Here is a 19,229-nt window from a genome sequence, read left to right on the forward strand (position 1 = left end):
GGTAATTTTGATGGAACAAGGAGTTAGGACTGCAGGATTCAGTTTTTCTGTTGCTCATTTTTCACCTCTGGAAAGAATTATCCACTTGCTGGCTGTATATAGTTGTGAGAGTTTTTTAAAAAAACACAATAGCTTTAAAAGAAAATGAAGTTAATAAATTAAATGGATTAGACCAGGCTATTGGTTCCCTTACTTTGTGCTTTGACCTTCCTTTGTTTATTGCCTGTTCTCATCAACAGTTTTTCAGCACAAGTACAAAAGACTTGTGCATATGTCTTTGGAAGCGTACCTCAGATTGGTTATAATCTAGAAGTTTACTTGGACTTCTCCCAAGGATGAATTAGGGTGATTTCTCTGGGCCATTTTTCTTTCCTTTTTTGACACTTGTCCAAATCAAAATGGAGGCGAATGAAGTGCAATATATTGAAATGCATGATAGCGCTTTCATCTGCATAGTGTCTTTCTTAGAAACTGTATCCTAAAATATGTTAGTGACAAATCAGTGGTGCAGGAACAATTTTAGCAGTATGGGTGCTGAAAGCTAACTCTCTTACCCTTATCATAGCTGGGGCGAGGGGGACTGCAGGGCTAGGAGCAGAGCCCTAGGGCCATCTGCAAGGACCGGGGAGGAGGAGGGGTGGAGCTGGGTGGGGAGAGAGTCAGTTGTGACCCAGAATGAAAGTTGGCCACTGGGACCTTTGGTGTGGAGCAGCAGCAAATATGGGGCAAAAGCCACCGGGACCAGAGCTGGCAGAGCAGTCCTAGATAAAACCTGGGGATGCTGCAGCTTTCCTGCACCCTAGCTCCCGTGCCTATGAGATAAATAAGAGCAGAGGCTAAGAAAACATAAAGGCTGTATCTGTTTTCATGAAAGTTCTGTGCTAGCAGCTCTTCCTGCTGCTAGGAGGGTGTATAACCTACTCCCCACTTGCCTTCTATGAATGCCCCCCACCCCACCCCCGACACCTTTCCCCATCACTGAATTCTCCGCGTCACCGAGAGATCCCCAGTCAAGGCTGTCTTACCATGGAGGTGATTCCTTCTAAAATGTTGTCTATGATAAAACCTGATGCAGATGGATGGAGGCCCAGGACACCCAAATTTGCCTTGTAAAGTGTCTTTACCAGTCTGGCTACATTTACACTACACTAGAGAGTTTTGTTGACAAAACCAGGGTTTTGTTGACAAAACTCGAGGTGACTCTACACACAAAGTGCATTTTGTTGACAGTCTGTCAACATAACTCGACAAAACTCAGCACTTCTGCTGACAGCATTCTGCCTCTTTGTGCTGAGGAATAATGCCTTTGCCGACAGTTTCTGTAAACAAAAACACTGTGTGGCTGCTCCGCAGGGCTCTCGGTCAACAGACAGAGCTTCCGGTTCACTGGGCAGCCCTGTTTGCTGAGCTTCCATTTGGCCATTCTGTCAATGGAGTGGCCAGGCAGTCTGGCCACTCTTTGTCAACAGAGTGGATTGCTCTTGCAGTCCAATTGTGTGTGTGGATGTGATCTGTCAACAGAAGTTTTGGCAGAAGATCTCTTCCAACAGCAACTCTCGTCAATGGATCTCTGTCGTGTAGACATAGCCAATGTGTTTGCATCTTACCCTTCCCACAGTTCCTTGAAATCAGAGAGAAGAGAAGGCTTCAGCCCTGAGATACATAATTTCCCCTCTGTGTAGTTACACCTGATCTCCCATCACCCCATAGCCTGGGCCCTTAGAAACCATGCTGCTCTTGGCTCCTTTACCCCCTTTGGAAGGGTCCAGGAGAGGGTCCAGAAGTTGTTGGGGCAAACAGCTACCACTCCAACTGTGCTGTCAGCATTGTGCATGCTGCAGTTTGTGAAGCATCGTGGTGTCCTTCAGACTCAGAGGTGGTATTCCAGTGCCTGCGCTTAAAATGTTTCTGTTAGCAACTTTTGAAGTGTAACCAGTGCATGCAGGGTATTAACACTAATTAGCTGCTGCTCCAAGTTGAGACTGCTATTTGATTCTGTGAATGAGATTTTATTTTTGGAAGTAAAACCCTCTTACTTAATTTTAAATTTCCTTTCAGAAATCATTTGCTGATCTCCCAGTGGCTCTTACCAATGAGCTCGACTGGCCCCATTTTTCAGGAACCACTGGATTTCTGAACTCCACAATTGGGTAAGCTAATAGAAGCCAAGTATTGATGCCAGAAAAAAAAAAGTGGGGGGCAGGGACCAGGAGGAGAAACCAAGTAAATGGAGAGAAATCCAATGTTTAAATGGAAAACTGAAAGGCTGTATCTCCACTAGCCCCCTTCTTCGAAGCGTGCATAGTAATCAGCCAGATTGAGGAATGATAATGAAGTGTTGCGATGAATATGCAGCACCTCATTAGGCTAATGCTCCCCGCAGCAGCTTGGAAGTTGCAAACTGTTGCATGCCAATTTTGGAAGTAAGGGCACTTCAAAGTCACGTGGGTACTTCGAAGTGCCCATGGCTATAGGGCATGCTGGTGCGTCAAAGTTTGCAACTTTGAAGCTACCGCAGGGAGAATTAGCCTAATGAGGTGCTGTAAATTCATTGCAGCACTTCATTACTACTTCCCAGTCTGGCTGATTACCACGTCCCCCCTCGAAGAAGGGGGCTAGTGCAGACACAGCCAAAGTGCTGGAATGCTCTATCTCTGCTCTTCATAAAACCATGATTGTCTCAAAGATTTTCTTTTTCTTTCTTTCTTTCTTTCTTTCTTTCTTTCCTTATTTCTTTCTACCATTTTCACTAAAGTGGACTCTTAAACCAGCTTCCTCTACTTCTTCAGCTTTGCTTGCATGGCACAGTCTCTACAGATGGTCAATGTTTTTTCTTTGAAAAAAAAAAGTTTAAATTTTAAAAGATTAAATTTTGCTTTTTATTTTCAGGCTCAAAACATTTAACAGAAGTTTTTGGTACATTCACCACCACCAAAAAGAATCAATTCCAAAGATTTAAAATATGGATTTTTTAGATTTCTGCTTTTCCTTTTTTGCCACTGAATTAATTATGTCTGCATTTTTTGAGAGTTTTTCACTTTTTTATTTTTCTTTTATACTTTTTCCACTCCAGCTTTCATGTGGAGGAGGCAGTAACTCAGTACTTAGAACATTGGTGTTGTAACCCTGGGGTTGTGAGTTAATCCTCAAGGGGGGCTTTCCAAGGGTCTGGGGCAAGTTAGACTTTTAAAAAAAAGAGGGTCAGGAATAGGTCCTGCTGTGAGGGCAAGGGACTGGACTTGATGACCTCTCAAGGGCCCTTCCACTCGACGAGATATGCATGTCTCTGTGTCTTATTTTTTGCTGTTTTAAAGCCTCACCTTTGAAAAAGTCATGTGAAAAAGGAAGAGCAAAGTCTAACACTGCCGTTCTGTCACTTTTACAAGGTTGGAGGTATTTGGAGAGTTAGACTGGTAAAAGCAAAGATGAAAAATGGAGACGTGGAGGAGGGAAGTCCTTGAGCCATTCATTTTATTGCACTGAATGGAGGCAACAAGAGGAAGAAAGGAAGGAACATTCAAATATTTTAGAAAAATATTTCACAAAAAATGAAAAATTCTTCCATTTTGATCCCTATGAAAAGAAAACAACTTCAAATCATAAACATTTTTCCTGATTTTTCTCCCCCATTTTTTTTGATCAGTTCTAACAGACTTCTCCAGGGTATTGGCTGTGGAGCAGCTCCACTATTGCTTCATGCCCTAGAGCACTGGCTGTCAACTTTCCAGACTATTGTACCTCCAAGTTTCACCTCACTTAAAACCTACCTGTTTACAAAATCTGACATAAACATATAAAAGTGTCACAGCACATTCTTATGGAAAAATTGCTTACTTACTCATTTTCCTATATGAGTATAAAATAAATAAATTGGAATACAAATATTGTACTTACATTTCATTGTGCAATGTATACAGCAGTATAAGCAAGTTGTATGAAATTTGAGTTTGTACTGACTTTGCTAGTGCTTTTTACATAGACTGTTGTAGAGCAAAACAAATACATAGATAAGTTGATGTAACCCCAGGAACACATCTGCATATCCTAGCGGTATATGTATCTCTGGTTGAGAACCACTGCCCTAGCATGGCTACTCAGGTCATGTGTAGTAATAATAGTAGTCACAATAGAGTTAATAATGCCTAAATTATTATGGGATGGAGTCCTGCTCCACTCCCACACCCCTTATTTCCTGTTTAGTCATTGTGGGAGAATTGAGGTTTTTGTCCAGCTTTTTGTTATGGTCCAGAGTAGACTTATTTTTGTTGCACTGAGTGGTCCCTTAAGGAAATGTGGAGAACTAGGGACTTGGAGAAAAGAGGTAGACCTAGGGGTTAGCAGATGCACGTTGCAATTCTGTGTGTCATGGTTTACTCGCATGTTTTTAATTTACATGTCTACTATAAAATCATTGGGCTAATATATCCGGACTATGTAAAATTAGGACTGAAGCAAAGCTATGTAAATGGAATTAAACATTATATGCTGTTTTCTAGGAAGAATTTATTTATATTGGCTAACTTTATATTGCATTCTTTGACCAATGCACCTTGTTTGCTTTGCTTTCCACTTCTTTCTCGAGAGATTGAATGTGTTACTTCTATAGCCTTTTTCTTAATTAACGGTTGGCATGATGATATTTAAGTATAGGTAATATTTTGCTTTTTAATTTTTTATTTCAAGACTTATCCTTGCTTTATATTTATCTGGATTGTATTTACCATCCGTTAGCTCTAATCCCTCTACGTCTGAGGTGCTACAGCACAACACAAACACAACATCAACAGCCCCAGTAGGGATCAGCAAATATCAACAAGAGCTTTTGAAAATGCATTTTTCAGCAGCCTTCCTTATGGCTATTCTCCTTAGGGGTTTTTACATTTTTCTATGTAGTACAGAAGAAAGGGGGAAATTAATCAAGCACAATCTGTCTTTCAGATCAGTCCATCCAAGATTTAAAGCACTGGGAAATAAATGTCCTGCCAATACTTCCTCACTTTTATAAGAAGCCAAAATCCCTGTGTGTCAGTAGAGTTTCTTTGGTAAATGACATCCAGGAGGAAGGATGGTGAAGCAATTATCTAAAGAATCAGTATAAACACAACTAGAAATGTGAATAATTAGAAAAACGCTATCAGCCTGTAGCAAGCTTTTGCGGAGATAACTAGATGTCTACTTAAATTGTTCTGTTTAAAAGAAAACTATTAAGTGTAAAAAAAGGAGGCAGGAAAACAGGGGAATGTCAGGGTTGGATCTCAGATTTATTTCTGACTTTTCAAAACCACTGAGTCTCACTGTTCTTCAGAAAACAACATCAAAGGGATGCTAATGCCTTGTCCAGCAGTTTCAAGCTTGGGACCCTCATAACACAGAGCAAAGCTTTTCCTGGTCAGATATGTGAGAGAAGACTCTAAGGGTATGTCCACCCTTAGATCAATGCACTGATGGTTGATCTTCCGGGGTTCCATTTAGCACGCCTAGTGGAGATGCGCTAAATTGAACTGTCATGGCACCGCCGTCGACCCTGTTATTCCTGGCAGTCAGGAGGAGTAAGGGAAGTCAACAGGAGAGTTTCTCCCATCAACCTCCGCTGTGTGGATGGCAGCAAAAATTATTTTTAGATAAGCCGACTCCAGCTGCGCAATTCTTGTGGCTGGATGTGTATATCTAAAAACGATTTCATTGCCTAGTGTAGACCTGGCCTAAATGAAAACCCTCAGTAATAGCCGGTGTAATTTAAACCTGGCAAAGGCCATTTTATTTATTTTTCTCACCCTATGGAGTGCTTCCTCTGCCAACCGGATTTTCCCTGACTCTTGTTAACCCGCTGATTGCCTTATCCTGCATTTCTACCCATCTTTTAAAATTTTTGTGTGTTCCCAGATTGTGGTATGCTGACAAATTTTACCCAAAATGTTAAGTTGAATCTCTTCCTAAAACTTGCATAACCAAATTGTCAAAATTGCTGTATTCCATTGGCTTAAATTATCCCAAGATTCAACCAGGGGATGTGCTTAATGGCACAGCAAATGAATGGTTCAAACCTGTAAACACTCACTTCCATGAGCACTGCCTGCAGTAGGACTACCATTGATCATAAGTATTATATTTGGTAGTAAATACTAATCCCAGTGATTAGTGTATGCAGAATTAGGATCTACAACTGTTCAGATACAGAATATTTTGTATACTGTAATGTATTTTAATATATATAATATATCAGCCCTTTTCTTTAAAGCTATCCTGGGTTCTTTTTTGCCATATGAGTTTAACATCTTTTGTTAATGTGTTTCAGAGGCTGGACAGACTCTCTGTATCTGCGTTTACGCCAAAGAAACCACTGCAATCACAGAGACTTCCAGAATATTTCCAAAAATGGTACTAGAACCTTATTTTTAACACAGATGAGCATTTTATCTTGCTGTTGTACTAATGGGTGCAGCTCAGAAACACCATTCAGAAAATTGATACATAACTGCTCGCATAGGCTGTGGAGAAGTAAAGCGAAAGAGCTATTTAAGATACAGTAACAGGAAACTCTTTGATATCTGGTAGGCCTAGGATCAGGAGGTTGCCAGATATTCCAATATGACAGATATGTGAAAGGTTCTAAATGCTCTATGTGGGGCACTGTGCCACGCAGACAGCCACTCTGGGCAGCTTGTACATCACCAGACGGGCAGCTGCTCTGGGTGGCTTGCACCTTCCTGCTCCGGGAGCTGCTCTAGGCAGCTCGAGCATGGCTGTGCTGTGTGGGGAGTCGCTCTGGGCAGGGTGCCGCGCTGCACAGGAAGCCGCTGTGGGTGGCTCGTGCATGGCTGCACCACATGGGGAACCGCCATGATGAAATGCCAGTTAATCAAGAAGTTCAGCTGTTTGAAAGTTGGCTGAAAGAGAGTTTACTGTGGTATCTTTTTCTGTTTGGCTCCATCTCTATTGATTCTGAATATGAACTTATTTATGCTTGATCTTTTTCATCCCCTCTATGACTAATAAATGATTTCTGCCTGAGCAATAGTTGATGCACTTCACTGTAATTCTAACCTGGAATTCATTTTACTCTGTCTAATATTTTTTCTAAAATTAAAAAAGTTTAGCTCTGAACACTGAAGTTTGCATTGACATTCTGTGCCCCCAGGACGCTGAACTTCAGAAATTGTTGCTGGATTGGAAGTTAACATTATTCCTCTTTCCCATCACCCCGGGACTTTCGACATCAGTGATAGCATTAAAAGCCATACAAGATCAAAAAAGTTTCTGTGGCATAGAAGGTTCTGAGTCCTGGGCAGTGCCTGACATGGTTGGAATGCCATTTAATGTTGTAGTGGAGATAGGAATGAATCATTCCTGAATTCTGCTATGCCCTATGGTTGCGTCCACAGTCATACCACCTTTGTAAGGCAGGTCAGTCTATGCATCTTATTACTGTACCAGAAAGAAGCAACAGGCCTTGTTCCCCATCCCTGATTGTGTGCTGCACCTTCCTGGCATTCAGGTGTGTGCAAGGAGGTATTCTTGCCCCACTGTGCAGGAGTGTTCTGGAGCTTAGGCGTTCTGTATGCAAACCAGCCCTTTGGTTTCCTAGCTCAGCTATGGTCAGAGTTTGGCATAGAGTGTACATAATAGAGCTATTTAAGGTGAATTGGTGACCTTGAGGCTTGGCTCTCAGAGGGCCCAAGTTTGAGTCCTGTTGGTACGTTGGGGAAATTAAACTTATCAGACTAGATGATCACAAATGTTCCCTTTTGGTTTTAAAATCAGTGCATATAACACCGCCTGTCTACAGCAGCTTTAAGTTTTTCCCACTCTCTCTGGCCTTTCTTCTTATGTTTATGAATCTTGATGAGCTCCCCATTGCTCTTTCTTTTCATTTCACAGGGATATTTTACCCTGATATTGCAGAAACCTACAGTGTAGAAAATGAGGTGAGATTTACCAGGGCAAATTCTCTCAAGAAAACTGAGGGAGAAATTTAGGAAGACAAAAATTACAAGTGATAGAAAAGTCCCATGATGACTTCCCTTAGTATCTTCTCTCAATCATCCCCCTGACAGAGTGTTGTAAAGGGTTGCCTCATAAGCTGTAGTATGTTCCCCAAAAGGGAAAATTTAAATGGACGCTGTCAACACTGGTAAGGCTAAAAACTAATCACTAGGCTGACAGTGGTGTCCTCTGGGAGAACTTAACTTAGCTGCCTAAAATAACTCTTCCTTCCTACTACTAGAAAAATGAAAAGAAAGAAAATGTAAAAAAATTCACAATGCAGAACTCAATTCCCTCTCTCAGAGCACCAGTCTTGCAATCTGCTGAGCTGCTTCAGCCTCCAGAGAAGTTGCTGGGAAATGAAAGTGAGGCGTATCTCAAGGAATCATTCAGCGTTGTGCAGAATCAGGCCCCATAAGACTTAGAAAAGGGTTTTTTTTATCATACGTCTCATAGAATGCTGTGTGTCATATTTTCTTCAGATTTCTAGCATCAATATGAAAACAAATAGAAGGTAGGGCTGCTCCAGGTAAGAGCTTTCAGATGGACCCTGGGCTCAGTCAAAAGGGAGATCAATTTTTTGACTTTTTTTTCTAAAAAACTTTGATGTTTTTCCCTTAAAATTCAAACTCTGGAGATTAACAGAGAAACAAGGAGAGAGAACAAAGCATTCGTGTAAAATGTGTCAGTCAAAATTCAGCAGAGGAATTGTTGCATATGGAAAGCTTTACGTGTTTAGAGGACAGTTTATTTTTTTGGCTTTGATAGGGTTAGTGGAAAAGTTTGAGGTTTTGTTCAATTTTACAACATGCAGAAGTGCTGACCACTGCAGGCTGGCAAAACCCTATATCCCCTCTAAATAGGCGGGGTCTTAAACTGCATTGTGCGTACTGTGGTTTTATTGTGGGTGGGTGGAAAACCATGAAGCGTGTGCAGTGAGGCATTCCACCTCTCTGTGCACAATGGAGTAAAGGTCCACGGCAGCATCCTCGGGGACAAAGCAAAGGGAGAAAGGAAAGCCTCAAGATATGGTCTGTAACAGCTTTGCTAACCATAATGATGTCACAGCTTTGAATGTCCAATCTCCTGTAAAGCCAGAAATGGGATTTCTGTACCCTTGCAAACTGGAGGTTCCCAAATTCCCAAGGCGACCTAATAAATATATCTCCATGGTGATGTCTGAGATAACAGTTACATATATGACAGTCTTAGGGGACGGAAAAACCCTTGTAAAGATTTTTAGTGGTGCTTCTAAGCATTACACAGCTGGACTCATGGTCTCTAAGGCACTTGGCTTTACAGCTGGAGAGAGACAAAAATAGTCACATTAAACTATAAAAACCTCTCCTGAATACTCTTAAAATAGTTTCTGTAACATATGAGCTCTATACAAAATACGTGGTGGTAAGGCATAAAGACTTTCTCTGCATATTTGGGATGACCTACATAGCTCACCAGTGGCTTTTCATCATGTTTAATACATGAGCTAGATTAATAATTCATAATGCCTCATTTTCTCTAGCAACATCACTTCTTTTTTTCTGTTTGCCAGTGAGCTGTAAACAGCTTATACATCTAATTTATTTGCTGAGTAATTTCTGAAACTAATTTTTGGAGTGTAGCTTATTCACAACCCGTTCATTGTCCTTCTTCAATGTCTGTATTCCCAAACTCAAGCTTTTTTAAATGGACTGATAAGTCACATGGCATATTTTTGTTTCCTGATTGGATTGGTGTAACTCTTTGGATCAGTTTTCCAGCATGGATACCCGTTATTATGAACTGGGTATTTGTTTAATGTATGTTCTGCAAGATTTGCTCAAAACCCATTGTTTTGGTGAACATTTCTGCTAGTGAGTTTCTATTACTAGAATATTCACAAAGAAGAACATTGGAGGGATATGAACACAGTCAAAGCAGAGTCTCTTAAAAAATCATCCAAGAGTTTGAGTTTTATTTGCAGTTTTCAGCCACCTTTCTTTCTCAAATGCAGATATAAATGTGTATATACGTGCATTGTATAATATTGAGTGTAATTATGTTTTAGTTTTACTTTTTGTTATCTGTAATAACTACTAAAATCATACATCTGAAAGATTAACTTCATGACTGATTGCAGTGGAAATACAATGTAGATAATGTTTCTGAGTTCTAAAAATATTCAATCAAGTATGAACTCAAAGGGGGTCATAATAAGCAATTTAGTAACATAATTTAACTTCTAGAAAGGGCCTAATCCCAAATCCACTTAAATCAGTTGAAAGATTCCCACTGACATCTGTGGATTTTGAATCACGCCCGGTATGAACAGCTAATACTTAGCAGTTAAAAACTGATCATGATATGTTACATATTTGCTGTATAACTACAGTCATTGTATTATAAAGCATATAATATGTATGTCTATTCCAAATAATGTGATAACTTCATTTTTTGCAAACAAAAGAGACTGTTTGCTTTTGAAGAAATTTTCACTCATCCCTAATTATGATTAAGAGCTCTGATCCTACCCATATTTTTTAACACTGGGATTGTTTCAGTTTTTCAAATCACCATTTATGTATTCTTTAAGGGTATGTCTACACTTACTGGAAGATGGACTCCTTCAGGGTTGATCTTCCAGGGTTCGATTTAGCACACCTAGTGGAAACGTGCTAAATCGAACAATCGGGGATTAACAGTTAGCCCTGGTACTCCTCATCCTCATGAGTAGAGTTTCTCCCATCAACCTCCCTCTGTGTGGATGGCCATCAAAACCAGCCTTTGATACATCGATTCCAGCTATGCAATTATCGTAGCTGGAATTGCACATCTGAGATCAACTTTTCAGCCTAGTGTAGACCTTACCTTATTATTCTGTACTATGATCTGGTGTATAAGTGTGAGGATTTTTTTTTGTTGTCTTTTTTGTCTTTGACTTGAAAAGCGCAAGCACTCTTACCTGTTCACATATGCTCTGGCCCACTGAATATTAAAGCACCAGCTATTTTACTGCAGCCTGGAATACAGTTAGAAATTTAAACTATTATCTTCATCTCAGCTGTCTGGGGAGTAATAGTTCCTTGGATGTATCTGAAGAAACCTGGAGCCTTTTCATTTCTTTGTACCCTTGTATTTTAAATTACTTTTCTGTCTTGGGGGAGTAAAAAAGTTCATTAACTGATAAGACCTTCACAGACGTGTAGTTCAGTGCTGAGCGTTGGCACAACTTGAAACCTGACTCTTCCAGCACATTTCAGCAGCATTTCTTTGTGTTCCCACATAAAATGGCATGTACCAATCAAAATACCTATCTAATGAGCAGCTAATAATTCATGTACAGGTTCTGCCTCCCTGGTCCAGAGAGCCCCAGTGGCAGAGGTTTCCCACAGCCAGGAGCAGAGATGGTTCAGCAGTCTGGCAGCTTGTGGGGCCACTGGGGCAACAAAGCCTTTAGGTGGGTGTTTGGGACTGGTGGAACCCAAGGGCTAGTGAGGGCTGGCAGAGCCTGCAGTGGCAGTGGGGTGGGGAGAGTTGGCATGGCCTGCGTCAGCATCAGCATCAGCATCAGCATCAGCATCCGCAGCACAGTGGCTGGGGAGGGGAATCCCATGGTTGGGTTGCCCCCTGCCAGCCCAGAGACCTGACCTCCCCTGGTCCAGCAAACTCCCTTGTTAAGGAGCAGTGTGGTCCCAAGGGTGCCACCAGGGAGGTCCAACCCATATATAAAAGCAGTGTATGGTAAGATAAAAATATCCTCCTCTGCCATTAGAAAGAAAGAAAGGAATCGTTATTTTATATTAAGGGTACAGTTATAAATTACTTACACAAGGTTAATAAATGCTATACTAGATTTTTTTGAATAAATCTTCAGTCAGTTATAGATGGTTGTAGAGTCCAGCCAGTTAAAGAGTGCACGCAGCTGAGGATACAGCTCTTAAGGTCAGGCTTTTACACGTTAGAGAAAGATGTTACTGTCCTCAACTTGTTGCCATCAAGCTGTGGCCACACTTGGCCAAAACTTCAAAATGGCCATGCTAATGGCCAAATCGAAGAACACTGATGAGGCGCCGAAATGAATATTCAGTGCACGGCTGGGCTACATGGGGTCCTTTTCGAAAGGACTCCACATATTTCAAAATACCCTCATTCTTCTCAGCTGAGTTCAGGGGGATTAAGGGGGATTTCAAAATGTGCAGGGTCCTTTTGAAAAGGACTCCTGTGTAGCTGAGCCATGTACTTTCAAAAGTGGCAATTTCAAAGCGCCGTGGCCGGCAGCATGCTAATGAGGCACTTAATACTCATTTCAGTGCCTCGTTAGTATTCTTTGATTTGGCCATTAGCATGGCGATTTCGAAGTTTTGGCCAAGTGTGGACACAGCCCATGTGCTTAAGCGCTATTCAGAACAGGATCATTTTAGGAATGTAGGACATAGGTGAAGTCTCCATTGTATACTACCCATGGTGGAGCTGCTAGGATTTCCCCCTCTGGGTAGAAGATCTACATCTTACCATTTGGTTGAAATGCTACTGAAATTCAGAGTTGCACTGTAAGTTGTGAATGTGGCTGTTGGCTTAGTTCCATTTTTTATGCTTGTCACTCAAAAGGTTACCAAGATGTGGACCATTAATTTCTTATTAAATTGTGAGAATGATTCACTTTTCAATTTATAGGGAAAATTAGAAGCTGTTTGACTGTTCAAAAACAAGGTTAGGTGGTTTACAAGAAATAATTGTGTCCTGCAACTGGGCAAGTAAGTCCCATCTAGATTCAAATCCAGATTGAATTTACCCCAAAGTTCAGAAATATTTTAATCTGTGGATTTGAATTAGATCCTTCACTATTTTATATAGTATCATTGGAAGTGTGTTTATTGTGTTGGTCAGTTGCTGAAATTGTTTTCTGCATGTGGAGGACAGGGTCTGTGGAAAGGTTTTTATTACATAAATAGAGCCCAGAAGAAAGGGAATGAAGATTACTTGTTCTTATAATAGTCCTACATCCCTAGGAAAACAAAGTCACTCTAGAGATGTGTCATTTTAATGGTATTGTCCTGTTTCTTTCTCCCATGTTTGGTCATGTAGGTGGTTCTTCAAAAAATCTTCTGGATTTAATGAAAAGGTAAGTGCTTAGGGGGATTTGTGCCTGGTCTGTGTAGAATAATTAGAATTCTATTTTCCAAAATTAATCAAAACAAAACTGTGCATTGAATATACTGGCTGACAGTGCTGTAAGTCTTAAACCACAGATTTAGTGACCTACCAACTTTTGAAAAGCTGTTTATTTCTTCTGCCTGATGGAGAATATGTAATTGAAATAAAAACTTTGGATTGAATGACCTCATACATTTTTTAGGGCCCACACCGAAGCCTGTGGAAGTCAATAGGAGTCTTGCCACTGAGGATCAGGTCCCTACATGAGGTTTACTCTCACATAATTTTATTAACTTACACTGGAATAAATGAATTGTCGATTTATATAATGATAAATTAATTATTAAAAGGGCCCTTTAGTTTATTCTGTGAAAGTAATTTCTGATAAAGTTGAGTGTCTGAGGATGAACCAGCAACAACCCAACGTGTGAGCTGAATTTAGATGAGTAGTGGTTTGGTTTGAGTTGCCACCTCTAGAGTTAATAGAAGGGAATACATTGTAGGTCTCACACCCCAGTCACTCAAAACCGATCCTCAGGGTTTTCTTGTAATAAATCCTCATTCTTTGATATTATGCCTGTAATGCATAACACAATAGAAGTGCTGAGCCATTGGAGAAACGTGTGTTTCTGAACCATTGGGCCACGTCACCAGCAGGAGGGCTGTCTGTCCGCTTGAGCATTCCCTGCTGCCAGTGACTGCCACGTAATTCCTTTCCCTCCAATAATCACTAAGAGCTTGTCTATACTTACTGGAAGATGAATGTGCTGATGGTCAATCTTCCAGAGTTCGACTTTGCGTGTCTGGTGAAGACACAGAAAAATCGACCTCTCTGGGCTCAGCCGTCAACCCCTGTACTCCACACTATTGCTAGGAGTAAGGGACGGTAATGCGAGACTGTAGAGACACAGTCTTCACTAGGGATATAAGTCATTTCCGACCATGGCTTCTATCTGCACAAATGCCAGAGCTAGAAAGGCGTATCTGAAACCGACTTATTTCCCTAATTAAATAGACAAACCCTCAGCAGTTCCTCTTGGCTGTGGCTACTTGTCAGCACTCGTGTGTGGCTCTTTCAAACATTCCTTTGTCTTCTCATTGCTATTTTTTTCAGTTTTTTTTCCCCTCTGGCAGCTTGTTTTTACAGAGGAAACAATGTGCCTGTATGAACGCACGCTGTGAAGTTTTGACGTGTCACTTATTTCTGTGACAATTTTTCAATAAGTACAATGTGTTTCTCCACAACAGTCCAGCTCTGCCAAGAGCTTGCCCATTGCCACCACCTTAGGGAAGGCAAAATCCTAGCACAGAGCAGTGGCTCCAAGTCCTAGCCAAAGATGGCTGACCCCTGCAGAGCGGGCGCAAAGTAGGGTGCACTCTTTTCCCCACATTCAGACAATGCTAGCCCAATTGAGGTTTCAGTGAACAGATGGGCCTTATGCTGTACCCTGAAGATGAATGAGCTCTGCCTGCTGTTGGATCAAGAAGAAGACAAAGCCCCAGAGTTGAACGCAACCACATTCCACTTTTAGCCCACAGCCTCTTCAAATATAGGAGTGTTGAGCAAAGCGTCCCAGCTGATCTTAGCTACCAGTGCAGTAGATAGGAAGCAAAGTGGTGTCTCAAACCATTTGAGATGAATGAAAACAGAACGAGAGACTCGTGAATGGATTTTCTAATATAATGGCATGTTCATGGAAGAAGATGAATTTGTGAAATGCCAGGGTTTCGGGTCCTGGGCATTAGATAGATGCCCCAATGGGGACATGTATGTTCAGTCTGAAGCGACCCCTGCCAATCAGTTACTACAATCTGACCCTCTTTGAAGTAGGGGATGATGTGGTTTCCAATTCAAATACCTGTGTCTGAATATATCCCTAAGGGTTTTGATTTCCAGGTCAACTTCAGAGCCAGAAGGAACCTCTTTTCCAATTACATGTACAATATGTAAAATTTTCTTTTATCCCAAATCTTGGAATTTTGTGATAATCATGAAAATAACAGATTTAAAGAGATTTCCTCCATCTTGGCCAATACTCTTCAGAGTTTAGCTCTCTAGAGTTCATCAATTTTGAAGCTGAAACCTAATTCTGATTCAGCTGTGAAAGAAAAACCTAGTGTAAACCTAGTCCTGAGTGAGACATGCCCTCTTTGTCCAATCTCTGATTCAAATTCTTTGGTCATGGCTCTACCTGAAAGGGTGCTTGCAGAGATGGCAGAATAGCAGCTAATAAAAAAGTGGAAATAAATATATCAGGATAAGAGGGAATTATGAAAAAAAATGAAATTACCAAAATATAGGACAATAATAAAAAGAGATTTTGAATGATTCAGACATGGTCTCAGTCTAAAAGAACTACTCCACAATGTACAGTTGTGAATCATTCAAGCTACAGTATGAAAGGGTCTTCTCCATTAACATTGCTACTTATTTATTTTTTGTATTTTTAGCTTGGCTAGGAATCAGCTGTTGGACAATCCAGCCATTGTTATTTATGCTTCAATTGGGAATGATGTCTGCAATGGGTAAGGTGTCAACAAACTAAAATACTGTTTTAATTCCATATATGTGCCTTGGAGGCTTAATCACTAGTGAAATATTTCAGTGTTATTATTTTACACTTCCATTTCAATTAATTCCATTGCTAGTGTTGCTGTTTTGTTAAACTTTCCTGAAAAATATTAGTCACAGTTACAGAGCTTGCTGCTTCTTTGCCTCAGAATGCATCACCTCACAAGATAGCATGGGACATTTTAGCTGAGGTTGATCCTGCTTTAGTCAGGGAGCTGGACTAGATGGCCTCCTGAGGTCCCTTCCAGTCCTAGAATTCCACAATTCTATGATGCTATAGCAGGCCTCTTTTGTGCAGGTGTGTCTAGGTGAAATGACATAACTCTTCCACTTCTTAACCCAGACTCAGGGACACAGCATTGTGTAGCTCAATCATTATCACCCTTTGCCTTCCACTGGAACCATGAATTTCTGTGTTTCTGTGAAATGTGTATTTAAAACAGAGTGTAATTCAGCAGTATGAACAAAGCATTAGAGACAATCAGATTTTAAGACAACAAAGCATATACATATGTTGTGAACTCAGTTTAAGCTATATTTTGAATTATGTGGAAAAACCAGATCCAAGACTCTCAAATTTGGCACCCAACTTTTTGGATACTTTTGACCTTTATCTCTCTGTGCCTCAGTTCTCTGTATGTAAAAATGATCAATAACACTTACTCATTTTACAGGGTTGTTGTGCCAATAAATTCATTAATGTCTCTTGAAGCACACAGATACTGTAGTGATGAGCACCAGAAGAAAATGATGAGGAAATTAATAATTCTGTCCATGGAAAAAATGTGCAATAAATAAGGCCACAATGAGGAAAAAACAAAATACCAAATAGCTGCTTTTTAAATCAATACCGCCCGATCTGTGCCTTCATTGAGCCAGCAATCTGGTGGGGAAAATAGCAGGTGATCATGTAGTTAAAGGTTTGATCATAATTTATATGTACACAGGGCAGAATAAAGTTTGCATGGACAATCTTAATTCTGGCATTTTTTATCTTTTGCATGCTTGAATTTGCAACCATAATAATATCATATTGACATAGCTTAGTGTTTATGTCTAGCTAGCTACGCACACACATAGAGACAGAGGAAGACTTTATATATGTGTACTCAGCTATTAACTAGAAAATGAAGCCATTACATTACCCAGTGCCTCAGTAATATGACTAAAGCCTTGGAACAGAAGCAAGCTATAATGAAGTTCACAGTAATAGAAAAGACATGACAATGACAAACACATATTACCTTTACCCAGTAATAAGTATTCATAATATCATCACAAAAATGAAATATCAGTGTTTGTGTGTCCTCATGCAGCAGCTTCTAGACATCAATCTAATCCTGGAACCCATGCACATGATAGTAGAGAGTGATCCTCTCTAGTCTGGCACAATCTCATCCAGCAACATCTGGAATCTAGCATGAATTTAATTAGCCCAATGGCCACTTATCGTGGGTGTGGCCAAGGTTCCCGTGGTCCCATACAGTTTGTTTCCATCCACCAGTCTTGGCTCTCAATTTTCTGTGCTGTTCTTTAACTGTAATTTACCCCTACGTGTCTTCTAAGTGCCAAATAAGCAGTGGAAGTGTTGGTAATGCTCTAAAACAATATGACTTCCCATTGTCCAGAAGATTGTCTTTTCTGGCACTGGTCAGGTCCCAAGGGTGCCAGACTAGAGAGGTTCAACCTATATTTGTCATGCAGGAGATTAGAGCATATGAGCATACTAGTTCCTTCTGACCTTAGAATCTATGAATTGCCTTTACTTTGTACTTTTTCTCTAATTCAAGTAACCCCCTCTGCTTTCCTGTGTCTCTGACCTAATTTTTTTATTCTTGTAAAAAATCACTACTCTTCTGCAGTGTAAATTTGTTCTTGGCCTCATCCATATATGTAGGTTTTACAAAATGTTATTTATTAATAATATTTATTCAGCATGTATTTTTATCTCAGCCTTCAACACATGCACTTTTGTCTGTTGAAATATTCTGTGCTGTCTCCCACCAAAGAAGTTGCCAGGATCAAAAGTACTGAGTTATAAGAATACAATCATGCTTTTTACTCTTTCTGTGAAGGGCAGCTATTGCTGCCATATGCAAAAATTCACGGCTCTCCCCACAGATAGAACTGAGTGGACATGAAACTACAGATTGGGTTGCAAGAAGAGGTCCCTATATACAGTGAAACTTGTTAAGAGGCATCCACAGAGGTTTTACTGAATGCAGACCATCTACTTGGTATGACATTAAACAAAAGTCTAGACAAACAAAAATATCTTTTAATGCAGTTTAGATTGTAGAGATAGAGGTTGTTCAGCCTAATCTGATATTGCTAACTTCAGAAGAAAGAAATGTTGCTGTAGTCATCGCAGTCACAGTCCTTAGCAAAAGCATGGCTAAAATGCCAATAGTTCATCCCATGTGGAGAGCTGGGCACTGAGTAATATAGGGCATTTGTAGAAGAGAAAAATAATGACATTGGCAGCACGTGCCCTACTTTCCCTCTAGTACCCACACAGGGGTGTCCAATCCGTGAGGGTTAGAAAAATAAAGACAGATGGGAGATTATGTCTCTTTGCCTACTGAGGCGCAAATGTGGGACGCAATGAGACTCAACAACTCAAAATGGGAAAAAAAAAAAGAAAATGTCATATAAGAAGCTTAAAATGCTGTGGAATTATTAAATGTACTTATTCAGTTTTATCTAATAAACCATTTCTACAGCCTCTTTCATGATTCTGTATTCATAGTCTAAAGACATTAAACTGAAATGATAGCAAACAAGTTTTGAAATGGATATAATCCACTGTCTAAAATGGACAGCTGAGATATATGATGGGAAAAGATTAACATTTAGTTATTACTATGCTGCTATTACTGGCTCCACTGCTTACTGTCCACAGTTCTGAAAATATTGCATAAGAGTGTAACTTAAACTCTTTGAGACCAAAGAACAGCAAACAATATTTTTAAGTGGACACATAAAAATGTCCTTCGAAAACAATTGTTATCAGACCAACAAACAAACAAACAATACCAAAACAAGCGGCAACATATGCAGCAAAAACAAAAAGAAGCAATGTAATCAGGTATCACAGCAATGAAGAAGTAACATTGCATCTGGTTTTAATAACAGAAAATGCATGTGCCGCACAGCCTTGCAAGGCATTCCACTACACAGCACCCGTGCGAATTGTGCACAAAACACCAGTGTTCCATGGAACATAGTTTAAGAAGCACTGCTTTATGCTCACGAGCACTCCCATCAATGTCAGCTGGACTAGTCCCATGTAGATTTATTCACTGAATTGCAGGACTAAGGGTGAAATATCACGTCTCCATACAGGGCCAGTCCCAGGCCTGTGAACTGTTGACATCCAACTAAAATTCTGTTCTGAGTATTTAATTGGTGCATAGGCCATGCTCTGGTCTTCTCAGGAAGGCCCAACCTTGTCATACTCTAATGAATAAGGAATGAAGGATCAGGGCCCAAGCAAGGAATTCTATCTTTATGAATAGCAGACAAACACATGGCAGTGCGT

At 40.3% G+C, this 19,229-nt stretch overlaps 1 protein-coding gene across 1 annotated transcript in view; it reads left to right on the plus strand.

The window, feature by feature from the left end:
• The window catches only part of AOAH (acyloxyacyl hydrolase), a 125,643-nt gene that overhangs the window by 72,038 nt on the left and 34,376 nt on the right, over nucleotides 1-19,229 (plus strand). The window contains exons 13-16 of the mRNA XM_074986051.1: nucleotides 2,059-2,150; nucleotides 6,296-6,378; nucleotides 13,048-13,084; nucleotides 15,568-15,642. Of these exons, the coding sequence (XP_074842152.1) occupies nucleotides 2,059-2,150; nucleotides 6,296-6,378; nucleotides 13,048-13,084; nucleotides 15,568-15,642 (287 nt within the window). The remainder of the gene's footprint in view (nucleotides 1-2,058; nucleotides 2,151-6,295; nucleotides 6,379-13,047; nucleotides 13,085-15,567; nucleotides 15,643-19,229) is intronic.

Source organism: Carettochelys insculpta, chromosome 2, assembly GCF_033958435.1.
Source record: "Carettochelys insculpta isolate YL-2023 chromosome 2, ASM3395843v1, whole genome shotgun sequence".
Lineage (NCBI taxonomy): Eukaryota > Metazoa > Chordata > Testudines > Carettochelyidae > Carettochelys > Carettochelys insculpta.